The sequence below is a fragment of the Branchiostoma floridae genome, chromosome 15, assembly GCF_000003815.2.
Source record: "Branchiostoma floridae strain S238N-H82 chromosome 15, Bfl_VNyyK, whole genome shotgun sequence".
Lineage (NCBI taxonomy): Eukaryota > Metazoa > Chordata > Leptocardii > Amphioxiformes > Branchiostomatidae > Branchiostoma > Branchiostoma floridae.
The window spans coordinates 11,970,098-11,994,460 of NC_049993.1; the positions used below are offsets into that span (position 1 = coordinate 11,970,098).

Here is a 24,363-nt window from a genome sequence, read left to right on the forward strand (position 1 = left end):
GACTCATATGATCCATATGAACTTGAAGCACCTTTACATTCACTACATGGAACAAATAGTGGTGGAGTTGCCTTATATCCCCTTAAGTCAGTTTTTCAAGATAAAAGTGAACCAAGTCTCCAAATTCTTACAGACACAACCATTTCCAACTACTACTTTATTAAATCATGCCTTTCATCAACATTCGCCACCATTCAGATGTACAACTCTAGTAATTATGTGTCCATACAATGCATCACATTATAGAAGCCTGTGGGTATTGGAGACTGGGTTGAAATTTATTTTGCCACTGACACCAGCACATATAGAGCTGCTGACCACTATCTCTGGGCTTACCCCATAATTGGGCTTGGAGAAGGACTGAAACAAAAATCACATGGTCATGCACAGCACACAAAAAGCAGCTACACAAAGCTTTTTCATAAGAGCACCAAAAAAAAAGTTAAAAGATTGTATGCCACATGCTAAAAAAAGTCATCATTGCTTGAAGCATACAAAAATAATATGCAATGCATGCAAGGTAAAAATACACGAAAAAATTATTTGGGAGCTTTTAAGAACATAGCTGTTAAACTACTAAAACTACTACTATTTAGATTCTATTTCAAATCAAAGAGCATAGAAAAAGGAAAAAAAAACATTATGCTACATGCTAAAAGATTTTCATTGCTTGAAGTATACAGAAATAAATATGCAAATCATGCAAGGCGAAAAACTATGCATATTTTGGAGCTTAAAAAAATATAGCTTTTTAACCAGTACATAAACTTTAAGCACTACTCAAGCTACTAACTCAAAGAGTACAGCTTCTACACAGTAGCAGAGACACACTACAGCATAACACATATACACCAAGCAAGAACACCTTACTAACCCCTACATGTTCATTTGTATGTAAAATATGGCATCTGCAGAACTTACATCAGGTGACAGCATAGAGTAGCTCTGCGGAGGTTTCTCCATGGAGACAGGCAGGCTGAACTCTCCCACCTGCAGTCGACCGTTGGCCATGACAGGGATCCACTACACAGGTGTAGAACACATGTCAGTAAGTAGTACTACACAAGACATTAGGTTCACATACTGGAATAGGAAGCATTTTGTCTGATTAGGGGTTGAGAAAACATGTGTAGGAGAGGTTTAAACTCACTGGTGCTTTGTTCTATAGTGCTGGTGGTTGGGTACTCCAAGAACTGGGAAACACTTGGTACATTGTACATACATGTAATATACACATAGAACACTGGGATGCTACAGGTATCTATTTGCTGATCTTTCCTCTTCTGTGATATTACATGTACCAATGCCGATATCTCTGATCAGAAGGATTGTGAGGTTCTAGTGGGAAAATAATGGTGCTACATGTATTATTTTACCTTTTATCTTCAATCTTTATTCTGATGATACAAGTCAATTTTTACCACTTTGGCAGCCAATCCATTATCCTTTTTAGTCTATCATCCCTTACGTTTTGCAAGGATGTTTCTGAAGTTCTTGTAAAATAAGTACTAGGTAACTTAAGCGCTTTGAGCTGCAATCTGTACTCTACACACAAGCAGGTCTTTAGTCTTACATTGCATAGATTGTGAATTTGATATCTATCACCAATGTGTACATGTTCAACTTCTGGCTACAGCTACATACATGTACTTACAAACATGTAAGTTGGCTGAACCAGATTTTTGTAAGCAGCAAATATTGCACATTTTGTAAGCAGTAAATTTGCACGTTCATAGGATAAATCTGTACTTTTATATACCGGTATTTACGGTTAGATATTCTTCACTTAGAATTAGTGTGAAATTGCTGGACATATCTTGTTGTGTACATATGCTTATTTTGCTTTTCCAATGGGAACGCAGCAAATTGATGTATCTGCTCCATTGCTGAAGGATCAGAGAGCAAAGATCAGGGAGATCTAACTAAAGCACAGGATCACAGGGATGGACAGTAACAGTCACAGTCATGAGGAGTAGCAGTGAGCTCTTGAAATCAGAATGGAGAAAGATAGAGATTTTCCTCAAAGAAGTTTTGACAAAAGACCTTAGGCATTGTTGTCGTTGTCTCAGGTTTGGTGGAAAATAGAAAAGACTGGCTTTTGGAAAAAAAGACCAGGCAGCCAGATACAAAGAAGATATAGTGCCTTATTGCCCAGCATGCCAAGATGCATTCTGTAAAATAGCAAGGACTCTTTCTTCTGTTATTCTGTATCCAAGAGCATGCACTGTGTCCATCCCGTACAAGGTTACGTCATTAGTGGCAGTGTACGTCGTGGAGTGGTCTGGGTTTATCCAAGCATGCAGGGGTTCCTCTAGCAGGAGACACAAAACCGAGTCCTTACAGTGTATCCTATGGGCGTCTCGATGGGCCCACCGGTCTCCTGAATGGCCTGAGCCAGTTTTCGAGGGATCAGCTGTTGAGGCCGCTGTGTACAGGATGTATTAAAGAAGAGTGTGACGCTCGGAACTCTCCCTGTGGGAGCTACCGGTAGGAGGTTTTTCGCATTTGATGCACTGCACTTAGATGGCAAGAATTGGCATTTATGCAAAAGAAAAATCAAAAAGGTTTGACACATCTGCTGTAAAAAATATATAATCCAGTGCTGTAAAAAGCATTTACACCAAAACAAATACGTTTATCAAACTTACAAAAAAGGCAAGATTGCTTCTAGGCCTTGAATATAAGCAAAAATTACATACTTTGATGTGCTAAAAAATAGCTGTGTTAAGAAATAAAGAAAAAAATTAAGAAAGTTTGCAACGCTGCCATTAAGACAAAAATGTAATAGATGATGGTAAAAATACTTACAGGTACATGCATGTAAAAACTTTGAGACGAAAAAATACCAAAAATTACTCAATAAAACTAACTTATAGTAAAACATCAAATATATCCATAGAACTGTGCAGTTACTGTTTACGCGCGTGCATCAAATACGACAAACACAACGTCCACGTTGACACGTTATCCATTCTGTGAACACCTGTTTATGCACCTCCACCGCTTTCCTGAGTTGTTTGAATGCTCTCCCTCCACCAGACTTTAGCACCGCCATTTACTGTACCTTAACAGTTACCCCTCCACCCTAAACTATTGTTTAAACCTTAAGTTTATTGCCTTTATTACTAAAGATGGTATCTCACTCCACTTGGGGCACCAGTGAGGCATTGCGGGGTTCGAAGATTACTCAATGAATTTCGGAGATAAAGAACAAATTTTCTTACGTTTTGCATATTTTGTTGTCTCCTAAGTCATACTTTTACGTATTATGCTATATGTACATTATAAAAATCAGCGAAAATAACAGTGAACAAACCCTACAGTACCACACCAGTGCCCCAAGTGCGGTGAGATACCACCTCAAGTAGGGAATGTTTAAGTCTCTGTGGATGTGTCTCTTTGAACCAGTCTGATCTGGCACAGACTAGATTACAGACCGTGTATCCCACAGGAGTTTCCACAGGCCCGGTCTCCTGCTTGCGTTGACAGCTGATGTGGTAGAAGGTGAAGAGGATGTGGTGGTTGTCAGACAGGTGCGGCGGCATCTTTATCTTCACCTCCTCGTAGAAGTCAGGTGACCTGGAAGAAACATAGCAGACAATTTGACAACGAAAAATACACATCAGCAGCAATCAAAATCAGTAATTACTTTGAATTCTTACTTTTTGGAAATATTCTAATATCACTAGACAAAAATACAACAAATCTGGTACAATTACTGATATTGACGACTACATTGAGAGTTTGATGCAGTAAAATGATTTGATACTGGGGTCATCATGTGAGGTGCCGTCATGCTTTTCCTTGGATGTGTGCACCTTCTAGTGATTCACAGTGAAACTACTATGAACAAGGTCGAGGTTCTCTGATAAAGACGACTACATTGAGAGTTTGATACGGTATTCTTCCTTACTTGTTGTGGTAGGTGACAGCTGTGTATGCTTCCTTCAAGAATTCAGGAGAACTGGACTTCCCAAAGATAACCTGAATAAAACACAAACATTTTTCATGTAAATCCATAAACTCTAAATGTTCAATCATAACAACAATATGTTGAGATAAGGAGAGATGCAGTCTTAATGAAAAGATGATATTACAGACCTTTAGGGAAGAAGCCTCATCCTCTCCAGACATGAACTGCACCTTCACTGCAATGTTACGAGATGATCCTGGACGATTACTGAAGTTCAGGCATTGAGGGTAGATGTACAACAAGTTCCTGAAAAGGCAAAGACAGACATTAATATCATGTGTACATACATGTGTCTTCTACTATTCTAAATACAGTACAATCATATATCAATAATAGCAGGTCTTGGAAAATCCTGGATCTCAATGTCTTACTTGTATGTTGTGTGTGGAAGAAAGACTTCTCTTGTGGGAAACTCTTCAATCTCCTTTGTAGGCCTGCCCCGAGCATCAGGGTAAGGGTTGACCTTGTGCAGTTCTGGGGTCAGACAGTAGGGGGAGTTCTCTGGAGCTGGGGAGATGTCCAGTTTCAAAGCACCTGTAGAAAATGAGAAGGAAGCATTTTTGACAACGTGGATTGCTGAGATGTGTTGTTTTTCTACTTTGCAATAAGTTTGACACATAACTAAAAGATCACTAAGCCTTGGTATGGTATAATTACATTTTGTTTGTATAGAAAGATGTAAATATTCATTAGAACATTTATGCTACAAGTAGACAAATGAGTTTACCTGGAATGCACTTGAGCTTCTTTAGCACAGATGATGGCCTTTTGAGGTCCATCAGAAACTTGTACAGGTCCTCATCTTTCAAACGATCTCCCTCCTACAATAAATTAACAACAAGCAGAAGAAAGTCTTTAACATCTTACATACAGAAAATCTGGCAAAATCATGAGAGTACAAACATGTGTTTTCATGCTATAGTACATTAGTAGTATCTGAACTGCAGATTGTTACTATGAAAACCTCCTTTTCATTCATACTGCAAAATCAAATCCCAACGAAAATACATGTAAATGAATTTACAGTAGAATTTCCTGCAGTATTCAAAATATAGCTATGGGACTGAGTGAGTGATTAAAATACAACTGTTTTGAGCAAGCACAACCAAGTGAATGTGAGTCACTGTGAGTGAGTAGTTCAACAATATGATAATCATGCACACCTGTTTGAAGAAACTGGAGACGGTCAGTGTGACGGCCCTGAATGTGTCCAGGCTTGACCAGTCCCCCTCCTCCCTCCAGGCCGTCCTGCGGTCCAGCGAGCTGCTCCTCTGCAGGCCAGAGAACCCAGCGATGGCCGTCAGACTCTTCTTACGGAAACTGTCCTCCAGTTTACTGGTCCTGCGTTGTTCTGTGTAAGTATAAATGTAAAGGTAATGTAATAATACACGTATTATTACACATTCAAGTACCGGTACATTAAAACTTGACATGGAAAACATAACATAAGCCCGACCACAATAGATGTCTCTGAAACCCGATTAGGTGAAAACTAGTATCAGGTGATCAACATCTAGTAACCAGTGTTGATATTACTAATTTAGTATGACCTTTGTCATGTACAAAAACATGACATTGTGATGAGGACAAAAGAAATGCAACCATATCCCCATATAGGGACCTCAGGTAGAATATCAGTGCTATTCGTGCAACTGCATGCATGGCAGCTTCGCCACGGAACTGTTAGGGGTAAATACAAAGATTTAAGCCTAGGAACACACACAAAGCGTTTCACCTCTTTATTCTGACAAAGTGAATACTATGTGAATGTACAATTTGTAATATGCTACAAATGTAGCAATCTTAAAATTGACTTGTTCTAGTGTTGTCACCTACTTACCCTGCTTCCATGAAATGAGCAGACCTACATACAAGATACAGACATGACAAACATACAACACAACATCAGGACAGACAGGCAAATGAGAGAAAAACTTCAGGACCAGGAGAGTTGCCCACAAAAATGTTCTGTCTTTCTAATCTAATGTCTGTTGACACACCAAGAAGATGCCAATTGTTGTTCTGATTGCATAATCTATGTAGTTCTGGAGAATGAAAAAGCTCACATTAGACCATTGACCACAAGACACTTACATGCGGCAAAGACATAACACTGGTATAGTGATTATGGGTATATGCACAATGTTTATCACAATGATTGGTTGTAATCAACATATAAACAAAAAGAGACAAAGCACGCCAAAGGTAGAAAACATTTTTGAAGGCAACAAACTATGTGTACTAGAAAACTGATACAAAAAGAACTATATATGTACTGATGTAGTTGCTTGTAATTTAGAAACACTATAATTGTTTTTTGGAAATGTAACTTGGAAATGGTAAGTCGTTTCAGATAACATCTGCTAGCTTTCGTCTATGACAGAGCTGTAGTCCACTAGGTATTGAACTCAAAACTATTTGTAGATACATTGTATTTAAGATGCTAACTGAAACGTCTGACCATTTCTAAATCTATCCAGTAACTCCAGTTGCTAAGTTCTATCTTGCGTATCTAATATAACCTGGATGCCTAACGTTCAACGATAGACTACAAAAGTTGAGTTCTTACCAAAAGAAGTCCCAGAAGAGTCCTTATCAGGGGCCTCTGTGCCCCTCTCCAGACTGCCCGCCCCGTTCACAATGCTCATCAGGTTGATGGCTGTCCAGGCAAACGGCATACGGTACGCTCCCAGCTTCTCACAGAAGTACCGAGCTGTCTGACGGATTTTCTCACGATTCTGAAAATTTAAAATAAGAGTAATGTATGGAATGATCTTTCATTTTTTCCACATATTTCTATCCTTACTCCTTGTTGATGTTTGTAGATGCAGAACAAAATTCGGCCGCCGAGCGATCCTACCCGCTGTCGGGCTGGTACCTCGGGTGATACGGAATACACCATGTTGTATTTTATATTTTCTTTACAATCATAAGTATCTGTATATGCATTGGTATAGACAACCTTTGGCATAAAGCACCAGTTTCATGATTAGAAAGGTAACACTATAAATCCATTGAAGGTTATCTACCTTGGGACTCTCTGCCTCCTTCATATAAGGCTCTGCCACATCTGTGATCTCTCCTTGTTGGAGAACCTTCTCTAGCTGGAAGGACACAAAAAAACAAGTATGATTTCATCTATAGATTTCATATCCAATCAAAATTCAACAGTGAAATGTATTGGTCACATGTGTACTTCGTACAAAGCACAAATTTAGCAGTTTGATAGGGGCATCAACACCATGCTTTGGATATGTGCACCACCTAGCAATTCACAGGGATACCGTACAAGGTACTTCTAAACAAGGTTGAACCTATGAGGTACAAAGTGAATGTCATCCTATATACAAATAGTGTGTATCCTACAACCTTAGAAAGTGTAGAATACGAACTGTTTACAAAAAGTAAAAATTTTCCTTTGGCATGTACAAATGTATGTTCAAATCACAACTACTGTAAATGTAAAAATGTTCGCGGCAGTTTTATGTTCTCGGTTTTTGCTTAAAACCACCGCAAACATTTATCCATTTTAGAGTATGTGACTACAGCCAATGGTGCTACTGCGAAGCTAAAACCACCGCGAACACTATTTTCCCGCTACCATGAAGGTATATTCCGACAAACTTAACTGTATTTACAGTAAGCATTCCTACCTTGATAACAAGAAAGACATCGCTGGATGGATATGTGATAGAGAAGATAGCTGAGCGGCTGAGAGTGGAAATGTCAGGATACGCCATGTGTGGCTTCAGCATGCTCTTCACCTGGTCCGAGTTCAGGTCAAAATAAAAGTTCTCTGAAATCTGAAAAAAAAAACATAAAGAAAATTAAAACTCTTCCAGGCATCAATGTTGCAAATTAGTACTAAAAACTTTGTTAGAGTTGTAGAAATTGATTACTTTGCATAGTTTACTAGAATACATGTATCTTAACAAGATGAACCAAATGCCTAAAACTGATATACATACTATGCTATTTTAGATAATAAATGTGATGCACTTTTTTGCTTCAACCACAAAACTCATCTGGTTTAAGTTATTTTTTCCAAGAATGATTATCTAGAGTGATATTCTAGAATCTATATTTTACAATATTCATTCTATACTATCTGCATAGTAAAGCAATTTGTCACAAAAAAAGCATGTGTACCTTTTTCTTCTCTTTGGCATCATAAAGAGCCATGATTGCAAAGATAGGCTCAATTTCTATCTCAAACCTGTGGAGAAAATGGAAAAATAAGTATAGATCTCTCTAAGTATGTGTCAATCAAAGAAACAAATAATCCAACAGAATGTTTGATAACAAGGTTTGAAAAGATCTGACTTTTTTGGCGATTTTACATATATTAGCATAGTTAGTTATGATACCTACTTGAGGGTAAGGCACTTCACCAAAAGTCGGTGACCAAAATGTTCCTTTGGTACTTCTGCTATCGCTCTCTTTTCCAAAGGCTCCTCCTAAAAAAAAGGGAACAAAACAATACAGAACCTCAAAAAGTGTTGTTTGAGGACTTTAAAAGAAAAAAATAACTTTCAACAGTCAAACATGTAACGTTGCTTTAAACAAAATCCATTTTCCATCCATACCAAAAAGGAGACTGTAACTGGAATGAAAAACTAACAAATGCAGAATACATTTCTCTACCTCATCATTATAGGGAAAGACAGTGAAGATATTGTTGTGGCGCCCCTCCACCCTTTGCTGTTCGTTTTGTCTGTCGATCTCCTCAGCTGGAAACCTGTCCAGCAGGGAGGGGATGAGGGGGTCCGACTGGGAGTTCTGCAGGTCAAAAATACTGGAGGCCCAGCTTCCACGGGGGGTACCTTCCATGTCTGTGGAGTTCCGCTTGGCTTGGTCCTTGACAAGAAAAACAAAGATAGATAGCTCAATGAGTAATAACTGATGTGTTCAATGTGACATAACATCTGGCCTGCGACATTTAACTACAAAATAAAGTTATAAATCACCGAGTGAGTGAAGCAAACAAGGTGGTATATGAGGCTAGGTGGTGGGCATAGGTCACTGGGCACAATCTACAATGTAGGACACTTACACAACAGCAAAATCTATTGTTGCATTAGCAATAATGAGTAACAATATGACTATGGACTTTTTACAAGATACAATCAATAAAATATACTATAATAGATTTATTTTATTTATTTATTTATTTGGATTTTCCACACTGGAGGGTATGGCGGAACAGGTGTCAAAAGACACCTTTTAGATGTTTGAGGAATTTGTCTACCTCATCGTCCTGAGGTGTGGGTGTGGTATCATCGTCTTCGTCCACCTCGAACACCTGCTTGACCATCCCGGTAGTGTTGGACCTCCTGCTGAGCTCACTGTCCCGCATGAACCCGGACCCATATTGCTGATACCTGGAGAAAAAACACAAACAAATAAATCATCTACATCAAACACTTTATTGCTTCTGTGTATGGCAGTTTTGTTTTCAGCATGTACGGATGTTTGTGTTTTTGTATGTTAGCACTTATTTGGACAAAGTCAGTAGACTGTAGAGTAGTAGGAAGTGAGTAGGAAGATGATGTCACTGCAAAGTGAGATATGCAGGAGTGACAGGAAGTAGAGTTCAGAGGTTGTAGTACTAGTCATTCATTAGACATGACAGACATTCCAGAAAAAACTTTATTCATGGATCTTCAAACTCTTGCTATAGATCTAATGTTGAATCTTTCTATTCTGCTATATCTCTGAAACACTTATGATGTATGAAGGGTTACTACATCAGATATATGCAGATGTTGTTTGTACATGGCAAGTAGTTTTCATACCTTCTAATGACTTCATTCCAGTCTTGTGTGTAGACACGAATACAATCATTCACATGTGGGTCTTGTTCATACCTGCAAAACATAGAAACATCAGCAACATATCTTGGTTACTAGTCTCTTCTATCTATATTTGTCAAAAGTAATTTTACTAAAAAAATTGTGTACAATCTTATCATAACTGTTTACCCATTTTGAGGCACACATGGTTCCAGAGTCCTGATCTCGCGTGGGACCACGCCTATTTCCAGATCGTCCACGGGGAAATCCAGAAATTCTCGAAGTTGTTCCTTTTCCAACGCATTCTGGTGCTGTGAGACAAAGTCCTCAAAGTCCAGAGGCTCCACTACATCTGTTAGAGCAACCTGTATGTGATAGGAAAATTCAGTAACAGAGTTCACCCCAGAGGAGCAATTGCCCCAGAGGATGGAATAACGGAGGCCCTCCACTATACTCCAAGCCCAACTCCACTATACTACTTTTGAAATTTAGTGTGTTTCTTCCCTATTTTCTTGGTTAGTTTTGCTAGAATTAAAATTCACATATTTTTGCATCACTTTTCCAGTCGGCATTGTCTGCAAAAACTTGTGAATGGGTGATGATCAAAACAATAGTCGTTTTGCCACTTCACAACAAAGGAATCACCGTAATATATTATACTAGTACTTGTAGTATTTGACACCTCTGTCATGCAAAATGATCCATTAATAAAATTCTGGGGAGAACCCTGCAACGATGTTCCTACAAAATGCATGTACTAATCAGTCCTGCATTCATGATGAAATGCCTTCCTTGCTTAAACTTTCATTCTTTGTACAAAGTCTGTTTGCTAGATAAACAATGATAAACCAAGACAAACGATGAGTCTGCGACCATATTGTCTTACACTTGGACTTGTGGCTGTCCCCTGATCCCCGGCACGCGAGTCACGGAAACTTGAGGAAACTTGACGGCGCACCTCACCGGCAGGCTGGTTCCTACAGAGAGGGTAGTACATATTATCTGATTACTACACTGATATGTCATATACATGTAGGCATCATATATATGTATAATATATTGTCATGATCATGATGATGTATTGTTGTTATTGTCATTACAGAAATACATACAGGTTACCGTAACCTTCTATGAAACAAACCCAACTCTGAGTAGTAGTTATACCTTTAGTGATATTTAATAGTGATATATTTTCAACCCATTTTCTGCAGTCTTCCCACTATAAACGAATGGACATTGGGAGCGGATATGCATCATGATATCCCTGTGTACCAAAGAAAAAGAACTGGAAAATCGCATCTTTTGGACTTGTTTACCAACAGCTTAGGTACTATTTCAGCCTATCAACTTGTGCAAAGAGATTTTCAAACCAGTATGTAGATGTAAGCTTGGTAAATATCCGTTTTTATCAGCACAAAAGTACAGACTGTGTGTGATTGTCATATCATAACAATCCTTGGGGAGAGCTCTGGCAAGCTTCCGCTGGATTCATATGGGTGTTTACATCCGATATACGGCGTTTAAAATAATGTAGGACTGCGATCAACACTTTACTTATTATCTTAAGATATCGAATATTCGTAATATGTACAGTTTATAACAGTAACTATTGTTATATTGAAGAAAACAGACTCACTTGTTGATTTTTAGCGCGAAAGCCCGCTGCTGACCGGAGGCCGCCATTTTCTTTGAGCTAAACTGAGCTGTTACATTCTGAACCATTCTAGGGAGGCAGGTTTTTATTCTTTCGATATCTTCCATAAATAATGGAAAACAATTATAAATATTTAAGTAGAATAGTATACCATACAAACAATTTATTCTTTGAGTTCATCATTTTGCAGATTTTATCGAATTATTATTTTTTTGTATTTATCAACGCCCCTTCAGAATGCTAGCTTATGGACGACTCTATCTGCAATCACGTGACATCTTCTCTGCCAAGTGCACCAAAATGGCGACCAAAATTCAGACGTCAACACGGAAGCATCGAAGAATTTCTACTCTATCTCCTCCCCCTGGATATCTGTACGACAACAATTAACTTTTCCTGAATCCTGGAGTGGCCTGGAAGTGTGAAACCCACCGAGTTTGTAGATCAGAGCCCGTGCGGCGGAGGAACAATGGACAAACTTCGCGAGCTCCGCACAGGGGGAGGAGGCGGGGTGCCCGATGCTAGACGACGGGAGACCGCCCAGCCTCTGGGTTCTCCCGTCAGGAACGGGATCGTCATGAGGCCGCTGGAAGGAGAGGCTTTCCCGCCTGACATGTCCGACTCTACAGACTCGGGAGAAAAGGTGAAAACCAAGCTGATGTCCATGTGGAACAACGTACGCTATGGTAAGTGTTTAACTACAAAATTATGGAATTTTCAGTCTCTAGAATTTGTGGGATTGCTTTTGTAGACGGAGAATAAGGTTTTTAGTGAAGAGGCATGGCATAGAAATTTTGTTATATAACTGGATGCTATACGTTATGAATATGGAAATCAAGTCACGGTGTTGTTTGCTGTATTTAGCATTATCTCTAAATCTCTAAACTACCCAGCAGGGGCTAGGGGTCTTTAATTGGAGCTGGGCGTTTGTGATTTATTGTTATGAAGCAAGAAGAAGTTATACCTATACAAACTAGTATGTGTAGACTTTGTAGATGTTGTAAGGATACCACACTCTTATATCACCAATTATACTGAAATTATCATCATGGCATGTACTGATCTTATAAGGGCATAAATGTACAATAAATGGCTTCACTTTTCACTGTTTTCTCAAAAATCAAGTTCATTTTTGGATAATCCAGATCGTAGCTTACAGGTTTGCAATGAAAATGACTTGGACAGAAATGGTCGATAGAAACTAGTTCAGAGTTAAAACAATCACCTTTGACCAGTTGGTTGCCATATGACGAAATCAAAAAGTTTCAAATGACATAATGTTTGTTTAGGGTCACTGTGTAATGTGTAATGGTGAAACTGCAGTCGGTACAAAATGTATGTGTTTCTCGCCACTAGATACATGTGCTGTATTCAATTTCTATGACATTCCAAAAAAATTGCTACCTGTGTCAAGCACATAAATCATAATCAAACAATCTGCCTCTCGTGATGAACATTGGAGAGATCTGAAGAAAGACTGACTGCAGCTGCAGGGTGCCCAGAACACAGTGGACTAGCCCGAGTACTGCTATAATCAAACCTTCCCCAAAATGAACAATTTATTCGAACAGTTGCGTAAAATAAAATAAAAAGAGCCAACTGCCAAAAAAATGGTTTCAGCTTTCAGTTCAGGTATATTGTCAAAACAGGAACATGACATTTGCATTTGAAAAGGAGCAGCCATGCATATTATAGACGTACGTCACGGTATGTGACACCCAGACAGTGGTGTGAAAGTTGGAATATGTTAACAAAACAATGCCTCACAGTTCAAGTGAGTCTTATTGTCATGTGGCTTACTGTTGAAATCTTATGTCCCACCCAGGTTGGACCATCAAAGTCAAGACCAATTTCAGCTATGATTTTCCCATCTGGCTCCAGGGAGTCTGTTATCACAGGAGAAATGAAGGTACAAAATACAGTTATTATTTACAACATACATTTTGTATTTAGTGTACAGATTCACTTGTAACATTCTTTGACGTACCAATTTGCTAAATTTTTATATTTTGTCAAAATACACGTATGTACATTTCAGCAAAAGTTCCTGCTATATGGTCCATTGACTTTAAGTTAATGAAATTTGTATTTTCTTGTTTATGAATTATAAATGTACTTGATTTTTCCCAGCCAGCCACAGAATTATAATGCTGCAAGCCAAGTAATAAATAAAGGAAAAACCCTCTCTCCCTTTAGCTGTCCATAATTGCTATGTATGGTACATGTACTATTTGATTGTTTTTCCTTTCTTGTAACAAAGTCAAGAGATTTCTAACCGAGAGAGTTGTGTGGATCTTGAAAAAAACTCATGTTGAATATGATATATATGTGTTACTGTTAGCAAAAGCATACAATTAGATCTAGTCCCTTTTGATTGATAGTTTTAACTTTTCCACCAGAGCTGACAAAGGAACTGGAGCCCCTGACAGACTCAGACAGACGACTCTACACCATGGAGCTGTTCAAGAGAGACTTTGCCTCCAAGGTCTGGCTGACGTATAGGCGAGAGTTTCCCCAGCTGGCAGGGTCCATGTTCACTACAGACTGTGGGTGGGGCTGTATGCTGCGCAGTGGGCAGATGTTGTTGGCTGGAGGACTCGTCATGCACTTCTTGGGAAGAGGTGTGGAAAACAAGTTTTAGAAACACACGATGTATGAAGCATATGGCTAACTGCAGCAATAGCCTTGTACTCAGTAGGAAAAGTATTCTTTCCGCATGAAATAGGTTGCCCGGGTTTGAATCCACACTTTAAAAAAAGTATATGGAAGTTGAACATACTATATTAGTTAATTGATACCAAAAGACTAGCTCCCTGCTGTAATGTCATCTATGATTGCGGCCCAACTGTGTGGCCTTATGGCTAAGAAAATGAAAATGGTATCAGAAGGACTTAAGTATAACCTACTGTAATTTGTATGAAAGGCATGATAGAATGTACCTGTCTAAATGATAACATGAATTTCATGTCATCACCTTTGATATTTTTCTTTGGAATGGTACATGCATGTATGGTTCACTTTCCTCTTATAACTAAGCTTTACACAAGCATCTGATATTTTTCCTAGATTGGAGATGGTTTGGGAATCAGACAAGAGAACAGGAGGCCTTCCACAGAGAGATCATCGGCTGGTTTGGTGACAATGAGAGTAGCCCGTTCTCCCTACACAGACTGGTACAGATAGGGCAGAACTTAGGCAAGAGGGCAGGGGACTGGTACGGACCATCATCAGTGGCACACATCATGAAGTAGGTTCTATAGATATACCGATATAGGTGTCACTAAGAGATAGCTTTTCATAGTGGTTGTTGTCTTCCATAACTTAAAATCAGTAAATTCTTGTCTTGAATATTACATGGGTGCCCCCTATTGGCTATTAAGATAACTGGAGCATATTCAATGCAAGTTGCAAACAATCGTGTGAAGGCTTTGTTGACCGTCTGAGATTTGTTGGTCTTTGGTCAATTTAAACAATGCTGTTAGACATGTATGTTTAGTTTTTATGGTACTGATTTATTAATGGTATTTTTCTAGGAGGAAGAAACGATCCTAATGATAATAATTAATACTAGTAAATTGCAGTATCTAAAGTGTATATGACATCAATTTTCACAGAGATGGCATGGACGGGGCACCAGAGTTCCACCCGCTGTTGAGTCAGGTGTGCGTGTATGTGGCACAGGATTGTACGGGTACGTTAAACAAGCTTTAGGTTCAAAGATCTTCACTGTATAGGCTCAATATTTGGGTTTATAGCTAATGTTAATTTTTGTTCCAGTATGACATTCAATCGACAAAATTTAATTGTACATTGTACTATATCATGTAGGCCATTTACTCCATAAAAACTTGTTCCATTGCGCTAACATCGTCATAAACTTACACAGTAGCATACTATATCCATCTTTATACCTCCAATTTTCTACTGGCTTAGATATGATTCAGCACACTAAAGGTTAATGAACACATGGTTTCCCAGTGTATAAGCAGGACGTGGTGAGCCTGTGCACCAAGAGAAGAAGACTGTCCAGTAACGCAGCCGACAGAGACGGGAGCACAGAGAACTGGTGTTCTGTTATCATCCTCATCCCTGTACGGTTAGGAGGAGAGAGTCTCAACCCCATTTATGAGCCATGTATAAAGGTCAGCCAACTTCTCACATGTCAAAACATCAGGCATGGTACAGCCAGTTGCTTTTTGCATCCATTACAGAATAGTATTGCTGCGTTAAATGTTCCAACTGACAGAAGACTTTTTCAGACCTCGATCAGACTTGGTACAGCCTTTGAGCTCGTGATCAAGTTACCGTAGTTGCTTTTTCATTATAGTGAATTTTTCTGAACATGTATGCGATGGAAACTTTAAATCTAAATTTGATGGCTTCCAAAAGAAAACTTTCTATAGGTACTGCATCACAAATGCTGATTTATTCTTCTCCAGCATGGTCCATCATACATCACCTGGAGGTTTAACCTGTCCTTCAGAGCACTTTTTGAATATGTTCAGACTCAGAGTACTTGATAGGGACTTACTGTTATTTTCTTTTCTTTTGACAGGGTTTGTTCACCATGGACCACTGTCTGGGAGTGATTGGAGGCCGACCCAAACATTCTCTGTACTTTGTGGGATTTCAAGGTGAGCAAAGGCATCTCACACACGAAGACTAACACACATGCACTCACACAGACACACACACTCAGTCACAGACACACTCACACACATACACACATACACATACACACTTTCCAGGTCAATCCCTTCATACACAAAAGAGGTCATATATTTTATCACTTGATCGATGCTCAATAATGTTTGTTTGTTTTCACAGAGGATAAACTGATCCACCTGGACCCCCACTTCTGTCAGGAGGTAGTGGACATGACCCCACGTGACTTCCCCCTGGAGGTAACATGTCTTTTCAGACTTTGGTGATGTAAACTGAAGCCATTTCTGTTGAGTGAAAGTTGACGAACCTTGATGTTGATTTTTTCTTTTAGTAGGTAATCTTGTTTTGACAGTGTTAGTATCCAGTATCCTAAGTTCATTCAGTTTGCCATTATGCCTTCAGGTCATGTCACTATTATACTTGCGCTATAAATACACCTTTCTCACGTGGTGGCCATGATAGATCGAAGACGAGGTCAATGAGGCAAACACACAAAACTTATTTCTAAAATCAGGTCCCATTTAGTTTTCCCCCAAACCACACAAATTTTCATGATATAAGATAGAATAATAAATAGTATAACTAATGTTACGCATGTAGCAATTTAGAGTAGTGTAGACTGGTCTCATAGTCCCTTAAGAGATGCAAAATAAAAACATGATAATGCAAATATTTGACGGACTTCACTTATTGGTCGCTTTCCTAATTGGCAGGCTATCATTAGTTGAACTGATAATTATGATGGACAGTCTTTTGTTTGCCTCATTGAACTCGTTTTAGATCTATCATGGCTGCCGCGTGAGAAAAGCAGATTGTGTGGTGCTGGTATACCGTATGGCAAAAGTTGGTCTCAGAACCAAGAGGTTTGGAGTTTGATACATGCCATGCTGCTAACGTTGTGCCCCTGAGAAAGGCACTTCACATGACTTTCCCTGGAAGTGGAGTGACACCCACCAAGCCTTCAGGCTAATCTGTGTGCCAAAAACACACACAGATTTGGTGCCACCATGTCAACATATGCCACAAAGAGCTGTAAATATTTTTTAATGAACTTCAGATGTTGCGTGACTCATGTTATACCAAATGTTTATTCCTCCTCAGTCCTTCCACTGTATGAACCCCCGTAAGATGTCCATTGCCAGGATGGACCCCAGCTGTACCATCGGCTTCTACTGTAGAACCAGGGACGACTTCAACAAGTTCTGCACCACTGTCACAGAGGAGGTCAGGAAAAATATTATTGCAAACATTTTTTGTGTACACCATTAAGGTGTTAAGGACTCCATACAGTAGCAAAGTATGGAAGTGCTATGGTAGGGAAAGGAGGCTTCAAATGGAATAGGTACATGTCCAGCAGCAAGGGAAATCTTATTTATCTCTTTACAAATGTTAGTTGACTAATATTTGATTTTTTTTTTAAAGTGCTTCTCTTCTTCATGGACAAGATTAACTTTCTGTCTGTCACCTTTATCATATTTACCCATACGTATACCAGTAATACTGTAAATTGATTTATTTTTGTGGTGACTTAACTTTTCACGTGGGGGAAAGAGTTTGCAAGTGTTTGAAGTTTGAAATAATGCTGAAGCACAGCAGACATTCAAAACTGAAATTTGTGGTGTTGTAATTTTGCAGTAAGAGGTTACCGCTAGAATACAATCATTGCCAACATTTCAGGATTTACAGTATGTGATATTTTTGTTTCCAGATGCTCCGACAGCCAGGCCCTAAAGCGGACTATCCCATGTTCATCGTGTCCGACGGGAGCGCGGAGGACTGTAAGCTGGAAGGAACCATGCAGAATCAACCAGAGCGCATCCTACGGGTACAACACTTGGACAGGGAGGGGCAGCTTCGCCCCCTGGGTGGACCACAGGAGGATTTTGTGTTCTTGTAGTAATGGCTCATTACTGTCTGATAGGTTAAGAGTAGGGGTGGGTACCGGTACAGAAAATTCAGGTCCAGGTCCGGTCCAGGTCCAGAGGACCAGGTCCAGACCTGAATCTGGACCTACATGGGTGAAAACTTGTGTGAATGGGCGATACTCAAAACAATGGTCGATGTCCCATCTTCATGTAAACAACACTAATTGCTTCTGTTTTGTTCAAAGTTTGATTGTAGAAACTGAGTAAAAATGACTTTCAACTTTCCTCTACTTCGCTCTTTATTTTCTTGGACCTGTAAGCCCCAACTCACGTGAATGCCTGCCGGTATAATCTGTTATTTTCAAATCGGTCCAAAATCCGGTCTACTGATTTTTTAAAGTCCATTTTCATGGACCGGGCCAAGAAGAAAAAAAGGTTTCGTACCGGTACCCACCCCTAGTTAAGAGTGTACAGTATTAAGTTATTGTGCTACTGTGATACAGTAGTTCTTTCAGATAAAGTTCAAGCGTGGTGTGACATGGGAACCAAATTCATAGCCAACCAAAGCACATGTACAAGCTACTAAACAAATGTTGCATGTGCTGAAATAAAATCTACAACACTAAAACTGTCACCATAGGCTGCTATACCATACAGAGAGCATGAAAGCATGCTACAACAAGAAGAAAGTAATCTAAGGATGTGCAATTGATGATCATGAAGTACATGTATATTGGAATTTCATGGGGACGTTATAGATAGACAAATGTAAATGAGGTGCTACGGGTAAACTTAGTGCAAATGAAATGGTCTGCTATTTTCTGGTGTTTTCTTCATTATAACACTTATTACCCAGAGCTTTGTGATACCACACTGTACTATGCTTGCAGTGCACATTACTGTAAGGTAATGCTAATGTCATACAGGTCTAAATCACTGCCCCACCGGGTAGTTTACAGGCTATTTTTCTGCAATTTGTGGAAGCACATCTAACACTGCAAAAAAAGAGCCCATAAAGTATTGTGAATATCCCTGTAGCTCACAATTAAGCTCCTTGTTCCCATTATTTTGCTACTGGGAAACTCTGGTTCAATTCTGGGTAGGGCATTTTGGTTGGGGCTTCACCTGTCTTTCGGAAGGGATGTTAAATGGTTTATCCCATGTTTGAGGAAAAATCTTGAGCACAATAAAGGAAAGGCTTAGCAACCTCTCCCTGTTAAAATATACACCAACAAAACTACAAAAACAGTGAGGAAACTTAATGTCCTTTGTGCCACCAAGCAATGCAAGTGTCCAATCAAACAAACAAAACTACCCTGTGGGGCAGTGGTTTGAAAATGTGACCGAGGCAGAAGCAAGTACTTGTAGTATATTTATATCATATGTAAGCAGCAAATGATAATGTGCATATGTTGCAAATATAGGCACATATTTCTTTTATGTAAATAATTTATTGCAATGCAGAAGTAAACATGAATGACGAGCAAATAGACAGTTTCAAGTTCAACCTTTTGTACATTGCTGTATCTTGTCAATGGTTTTGTCTCAAAGTAAAGGTACATTGTAAAAAAAATGTCAAATCACCTTTATAGAAGAGTCCATTGTGAAAATGCATTTGTCTTCCTGTTCATCTTTATATCAAGTTTTCACATACATTTGTGTCCTAGAATGGCATAATCACCATCTACTGTTGTTAAAAGATCTTAAGCACAGCCATATAAAGAGTCAGATGTCTATAATTTTTATATTCATATTTGCAGTAGCAGCATATGTTTTGCCAGTAACACAAAGATTATATTTGTCACAAGAAATATGGGAATGTGCAAGACTCTTATAAGACAAAAAGGCAGAAGGTAAAATTACTTCCTAATAGATGTATGGCCTTTGTTTTGACTTAGTTCCTATGGAACATTTCTAACGTTTGTTGTTGGTTGATTGATAGCAATATTGAAAAATTGATAAATATTGTAAGCTGGATGATATGCATTATTCAGTAGTAACTTTCCCGCAGCCTACCATTCAAAACTTTATGACTATACACAAAAATATGATTCATTTTAGCTTTGCGTGGATCAAATGTTACAAAGAGTGGAATTGTACAGAATTGTAGTATAAGAAAATATACATTAGATGTTCTAAGCTGTCTGTGGGAATTAGATGACCTTCTATACAGCGTGCCTAATAGATAAAAGAATGAGAAACTATTCCATGAATTGTTCTGCTGTATAAGTTACTAGTCTGTAGAGAAGGCCACACTTGGTTTATCACTTGTTGCAACCAAATTATGGTCAGAATAGACAGAATCACAAGCACATACAAGATCAGCGTGCACAATACATAACAAGTGATTGTTTTATCCAGGTGTTTGTCAATTCTTGATTTCTATTACTCGTGTTTCTTCTTTTGCAACTTTTATTGCTTGAGATAAAACAAAGAAATCTCAGCTATGTTAAGGAAGATTGGACATCCAGATAAACTATTTAAAGACGATTTAATCTCTACAATTGGATTTAAGAAATGGAGATTTATTGGCATTCTCTTACATTAGTAAGTATCTTAACATAATTTACGTATGAGTTATTGATAATTTACGTATGATTGACTTTGCGTACCATGCTTATGAGGTAGTGACCTTTCCAGTTAGATGTACTGTACTTGTACTGAACTTCTGACAGATTATTCCAGTGATGCTGACGAAGAGTATAGTGGATGTCACTAGGAACACCCGGAAGTAAATCTCCATTTTAATCCATTTGTAGAGATTGAATTGTCTTTTAACAAAATTGCTGTTCCTCTCTAGCCATTTTTTCTTTAAAGTTATGGAACCATGTAAAAGGCCATTGTTTTGTTGTGTAGCAGGGAAGCTTTTTTCCAGTGTCATAAGGTTGCAGCCGGATCAGATCTTACTAACTACGAATCACAGTACAACATATAAACAGCAACATTTCTATTACACTTACATTTGCAAGCATGTAACGGAGCCTTCGTTTAAGTTGGAAAATCATCTTTTAGAAAAAGATAAAAGTCAGAGTACAGCTGAAAATTATCTTTTAGAAAAAGTCAACGAACAGCTGTTTTTTTTTAATGATAAACATTAAAACCTGTCATTTTGAGCTCTTCTTTTTTTTACTGAGAATTGCAGGTGACTCCGTCCTCTGCGAGAATGAACCCTTCCCCGCATGCGCAGGTGAAGTCTCTCCGGCTGTTGAAGGGTTTAGGGGTGGGCAGACAGAGGTCGGAACAACCACCATTATTCTCACCGCAACGGTTTCGTCCTGGCAAAGGGGCGAAAAAATCAAGTTAAGGAGAATTCGTCATGACACTAAGGACGCAAGATTATCACATGTATTACATATGAATGAATGAAGAAGACCTTTATTGTACGTTTCTGCTACCGGTCAGGATGATAAGTTCTAAGTAGTTCTGAATAAGTAAGTACAAGTACTAGTACTAACGTTAGTGTAGATATAAGAACGTGTTATCTTAAATAGATGCAACTACAAAGTCTGATGTATGCTAGTATATACAGGTTATTTGGAGATTCAATTTTCTTTTTTGAGACAGTTGTTATATCACCCAGCTATTCCATGATGAATGTACTAGTACCAACACAAATCAACTTTTTTTCGCAAAATTCGTCCTATTTGATGAGAAAATCTTTAAGGAGACTAGATCTAGATATAAGGTTTTATGATCTTTCGTGATTTCACGAAAGGCGAAGCTGATGAGATGTCAACCCCAACCTACCTTTAGGTTGTTTCCACCCTGCGTGTACCAGCATGTGTAGCGGGTTGTCCAGCGTCTGTACTATCAGTAATGATTTCTGCGTGCCCGTTTTCTTATCCACCCTCTTCACTGAGTCCACGTCCCAGTCCATCCAGAACAGTGTGTCCTACAGGAAACGGTTGCGGAAAGACATGATTTATCCAGAAAACACGACTAATTTTAAACAGAGTCCAGATCATGCAGAAGGTGGAAAAACCAAGTCTTCGACACACTTGAGATGTCAGGTTCCCCAAAGGCACTGGAGGTCTTGCCAGTGTCAAAAATAGAACATCCTGGAGAGAGACGTCGACAGTTCCAATATATAGAGGTACTGCTTTTGTTGGATTGTAACTATATGGGTTGGCAAGATGAAGGTCTGAATGATCATTTCCGTACATGTAACTTTTCTACATATAACGTTAATAGCCATGTATAATCACATCAACGTCCTTTACGTCCAACAGATAGAGAATAGAGGACAGGGGCGTTAGGCCTACGTTCTATTTCCAAACCGGGGCTCGACCGGACAGCTTTCGGGAACAAAGAGTATGATATAAAAGACACCAAACTACACAAGACGTAAAGAGAATAGCCGAGGACATTATTTGTATATATTCTTACATATACATTTCTATCTTTCGTTTCCACAAACAGACCGGCCGGCCGCGGGTCCCGGTTTGGAAATGTTACGTTAGCCTTTTTAAGGCTAGCGTCACATTTCCACAGAGGGGGCCCGGTCGGGCAGTTTTTGGGAACGAAATGTACGATATACATAACAAAAACAAACTACTGACCAAAAATAATTCAACATAATGCCTAAATGTAGAGGTGTTTTTTTTACATAAACTTTAATTTTTCGTTTCCATAAACAGCCCGGCCGGTCCAGGTTCGGAAATGGGACGTCAGCGTTACCTGTAGGATGTCCAGTGCCAGAGGTCTGGACAGACGCCGACTGCCCACGATGATGCGGCGGTTCTTCCCGTCCATATCACTGGACCAGATACTGTCGATCTTAGCATCGGACCAGAACAGCTTTCTGGAGTGGAAGTCTGGAGAAACGGAAAGGTTGTTTGTTTCATACGCGCGCACTGTTTTGTTTCAATTTCAATTATTTCTTGTTTGTTTGCCGTAGAAGTTCTAATATGGCGTCGTGTGTAAATGGTAGAGTGTTGGACTCGGAATCGAGAGGCCCCAAGTTCGATGCTCGCCGTAGACCCAACGTTGTGCCATTGGGAAAGGCACTTCACCCAGGTGTATGAATGGTTACCTGACTTCGTTCGGGAAGCTAAAATGATAACTATCACCTTCTGTCTGTAGTGTGTATGTGTCACATTGTCCTAAGTTTTAATTCCAAAAGAAAAATTATAACGTTGCCACCAGCTCATGTTCATATGAAATATTTATACAAATATAAAGAAAAATCCATTTCTTGATAACCTTAGAATTGACTCACCAATGGCAAGCCCACTAGGCCAGATGATCTGCTCAGTGATGATAGCCCGTCGTTCCCATCCGTCCATTCCGACCCGCTCAATACTGGCGGGGTAGGCCCAGTCCGCAAAGTACACCCACCTTGAGGCAGTACAAATGATAGACTGGATCAGATGTTGTTTTACATGAGATAAAAATGATGGAAGTGTCAGCTACCTAAACCCTACGACTATAATAAGATCTCATCTCATCTATTCCTTACTCTAGATATTTGATCGTTGGGACAACACAGAAGATCTTGCTACCAGTTTCCTTCACCCTTTTTTGTTGTCTGTTCGTCTGTGTTTCACTTAGTCTTAGTGTTAATTCACTTAGACCAAAACATTTCCATGGAAATTAGTTAGCTATCCGTGAAAAGAACTGTGCCCTGTACCTGTATCTATATGGCCGGTATAACCGCCCTTCGGCGTAACACAGCAGCTTCGCAGGCACGCGGCGCGGCAGCAGCTGCTTCTACTACACTGAACGACGTGTGACCTAACCTTTGCACATCTGCAAGTATTCCTTAAAACTATAATCCAGCGAAGATGCCCCTACTGTATATGGTGATAATTACAACTTCCACTCTACGATAGTTCTGGGAAAATATTTGAACACATCAGTCCTAGACCTACCCATCGATGGGGTCCAAGGCAATAGCGAAGGGCCTCTTGACGTCTTCCTTGATGAGAGTCCTCCAGCGCCCGTTCTGTAGGTTCATGACACAGATGGCCTCACCCATGGTCTCCGTCCAGTACAGGTTCTGGTGGATCCAGTCCACGGCCAGACCGTCAAACGTGGAGTTCTTTCCCGTGAAGATCCCTGTGGGCGGTTCTTCCGAACCCACCTTATGACTGTATGGACAGAATGGCATTTATACGTCTTGAGTCAATTTTAAATAAGTGCTTATGATAAAAAGAAACAGAGCCAATTCTTCACCAAATATTGAATTGAAACGGAACATACCCTGAAAAGTAGAAAGCAAAATACGGACGTCGACTAAGTTCACTATTTCTAAAATTCAACCAGTGGCACTTGATGACGTTTAGTATCAGAAGTACACATAGCTACTCAAATGTGATATTAAAGGTTCGCATTTGGAAATTCCATTTTTTAAGTTAAAAGAGATTCTAGCCATTTCCGGTCGTGTGATAAAGTATACTAACCTGTAAATGCCTC

At 39.3% G+C, this 24,363-nt stretch overlaps 3 protein-coding genes across 11 annotated transcripts in view; 1 reads left to right on the forward strand and 2 right to left on the reverse strand.

The window, feature by feature from the left end:
- The window catches only part of LOC118431774 (dedicator of cytokinesis protein 7-like), a 37,238-nt gene extending 25,760 nt beyond the window's left edge, over positions 1–11,478 (reverse strand). For 4 of the 9 annotated variants that reach the window (XM_035843097.1, XM_035843094.1, XM_035843095.1 and 1 more), the window contains exons 1-21: positions 11,402–11,478; positions 10,652–10,742; positions 9,955–10,130; positions 9,769–9,840; positions 9,222–9,354; positions 8,618–8,830; positions 8,345–8,430; positions 8,123–8,189; positions 7,627–7,776; positions 7,003–7,077; positions 6,543–6,711; positions 5,814–5,837; positions 5,137–5,324; positions 4,701–4,794; positions 4,345–4,507; positions 4,102–4,219; positions 3,914–3,984; positions 3,438–3,579; positions 2,342–2,425; positions 922–1,023; positions 337–360 (exon numbers count right to left, since the gene is read on the reverse strand). In XM_035843097.1, the coding sequence (XP_035698990.1) occupies positions 337–360; positions 922–1,023; positions 2,342–2,425; positions 3,438–3,579; positions 3,914–3,984; positions 4,102–4,219; positions 4,345–4,507; positions 4,701–4,794; positions 5,137–5,324; positions 5,814–5,837; positions 6,543–6,711; positions 7,003–7,077; positions 7,627–7,776; positions 8,123–8,189; positions 8,345–8,430; positions 8,618–8,830; positions 9,222–9,354; positions 9,769–9,840; positions 9,955–10,130; positions 10,652–10,742; positions 11,402–11,448 (2,289 nt within the window). In that variant the 5' untranslated portion in view covers positions 11,449–11,478. The remainder of the gene's footprint in view (positions 1–336; positions 361–921; positions 1,024–2,341; positions 2,426–3,437; positions 3,580–3,913; positions 3,985–4,101; positions 4,220–4,344; positions 4,508–4,700; positions 4,795–5,136; positions 5,325–5,813; positions 5,838–6,542; positions 6,712–7,002; positions 7,078–7,626; positions 7,777–8,122; positions 8,190–8,344; positions 8,431–8,617; positions 8,831–9,221; positions 9,355–9,768; positions 9,841–9,954; positions 10,131–10,651; positions 10,743–11,401) is intronic. The other 5 variants (XM_035843099.1, XM_035843098.1, XM_035843091.1 and 2 more) reach the window with 4 other exon arrangements.
- A 222-nt stretch (positions 11,479–11,700) lies between these two features.
- Positions 11,701–20,305, forward strand: LOC118431789 (cysteine protease ATG4D-like). The gene is made up of 10 exons (XM_035843122.1): positions 11,701–12,105; positions 13,245–13,328; positions 13,819–14,040; positions 14,486–14,666; positions 15,034–15,110; positions 15,398–15,561; positions 15,975–16,053; positions 16,247–16,323; positions 17,186–17,308; positions 17,793–20,305. Exons 1-10 carry the CDS (start codon positions 11,889–11,891, stop codon positions 17,979–17,981), a joined length of 1,413 nt encoding a protein of 470 aa, XP_035699015.1. The 5' UTR covers positions 11,701–11,888; the 3' UTR covers positions 17,982–20,305.
- Positions 20,306–21,043: 738 nt separating this feature from the next.
- LOC118431481 (very low-density lipoprotein receptor-like) overlaps positions 21,044–24,363 on the reverse strand; it is a 19,475-nt gene continuing 16,155 nt past the window's right edge. The window contains exons 22-27 of the mRNA XM_035842722.1: positions 24,351–24,360; positions 23,820–24,038; positions 23,168–23,286; positions 22,627–22,763; positions 21,697–21,841; positions 21,044–21,224 (exon numbers count right to left, since the gene is read on the reverse strand). Coding sequence (XP_035698615.1) covers positions 21,076–21,224; positions 21,697–21,841; positions 22,627–22,763; positions 23,168–23,286; positions 23,820–24,038; positions 24,351–24,360 — 779 coding nt within the window. The 3' untranslated portion in view covers positions 21,044–21,075. The remainder of the gene's footprint in view (positions 21,225–21,696; positions 21,842–22,626; positions 22,764–23,167; positions 23,287–23,819; positions 24,039–24,350; positions 24,361–24,363) is intronic.

What these genes read in the sequence shown, in the direction of transcription:
- LOC118431789 (XM_035843122.1), top strand. Translation starts at nt 11,889, where the DNA reads ATGGACAAACTTCGCGAGCTCCGCACAGGGGGAGGAGGCGGGGTGCCC. An exon ending in GTGGAACAACGTACGCTATG is followed by an intron (nt 12,106 to 13,244) that starts GTAAGTGTTTAA and finishes TGTCCCACCCAG; the next exon opens with GTTGGACCATCAAAGTCAAG. An exon ending in TTTATGAGCCATGTATAAAG is followed by an intron (nt 15,562 to 15,974) that starts GTCAGCCAACTT and finishes TTCTTTTGACAG; the next exon opens with GGTTTGTTCACCATGGACCA.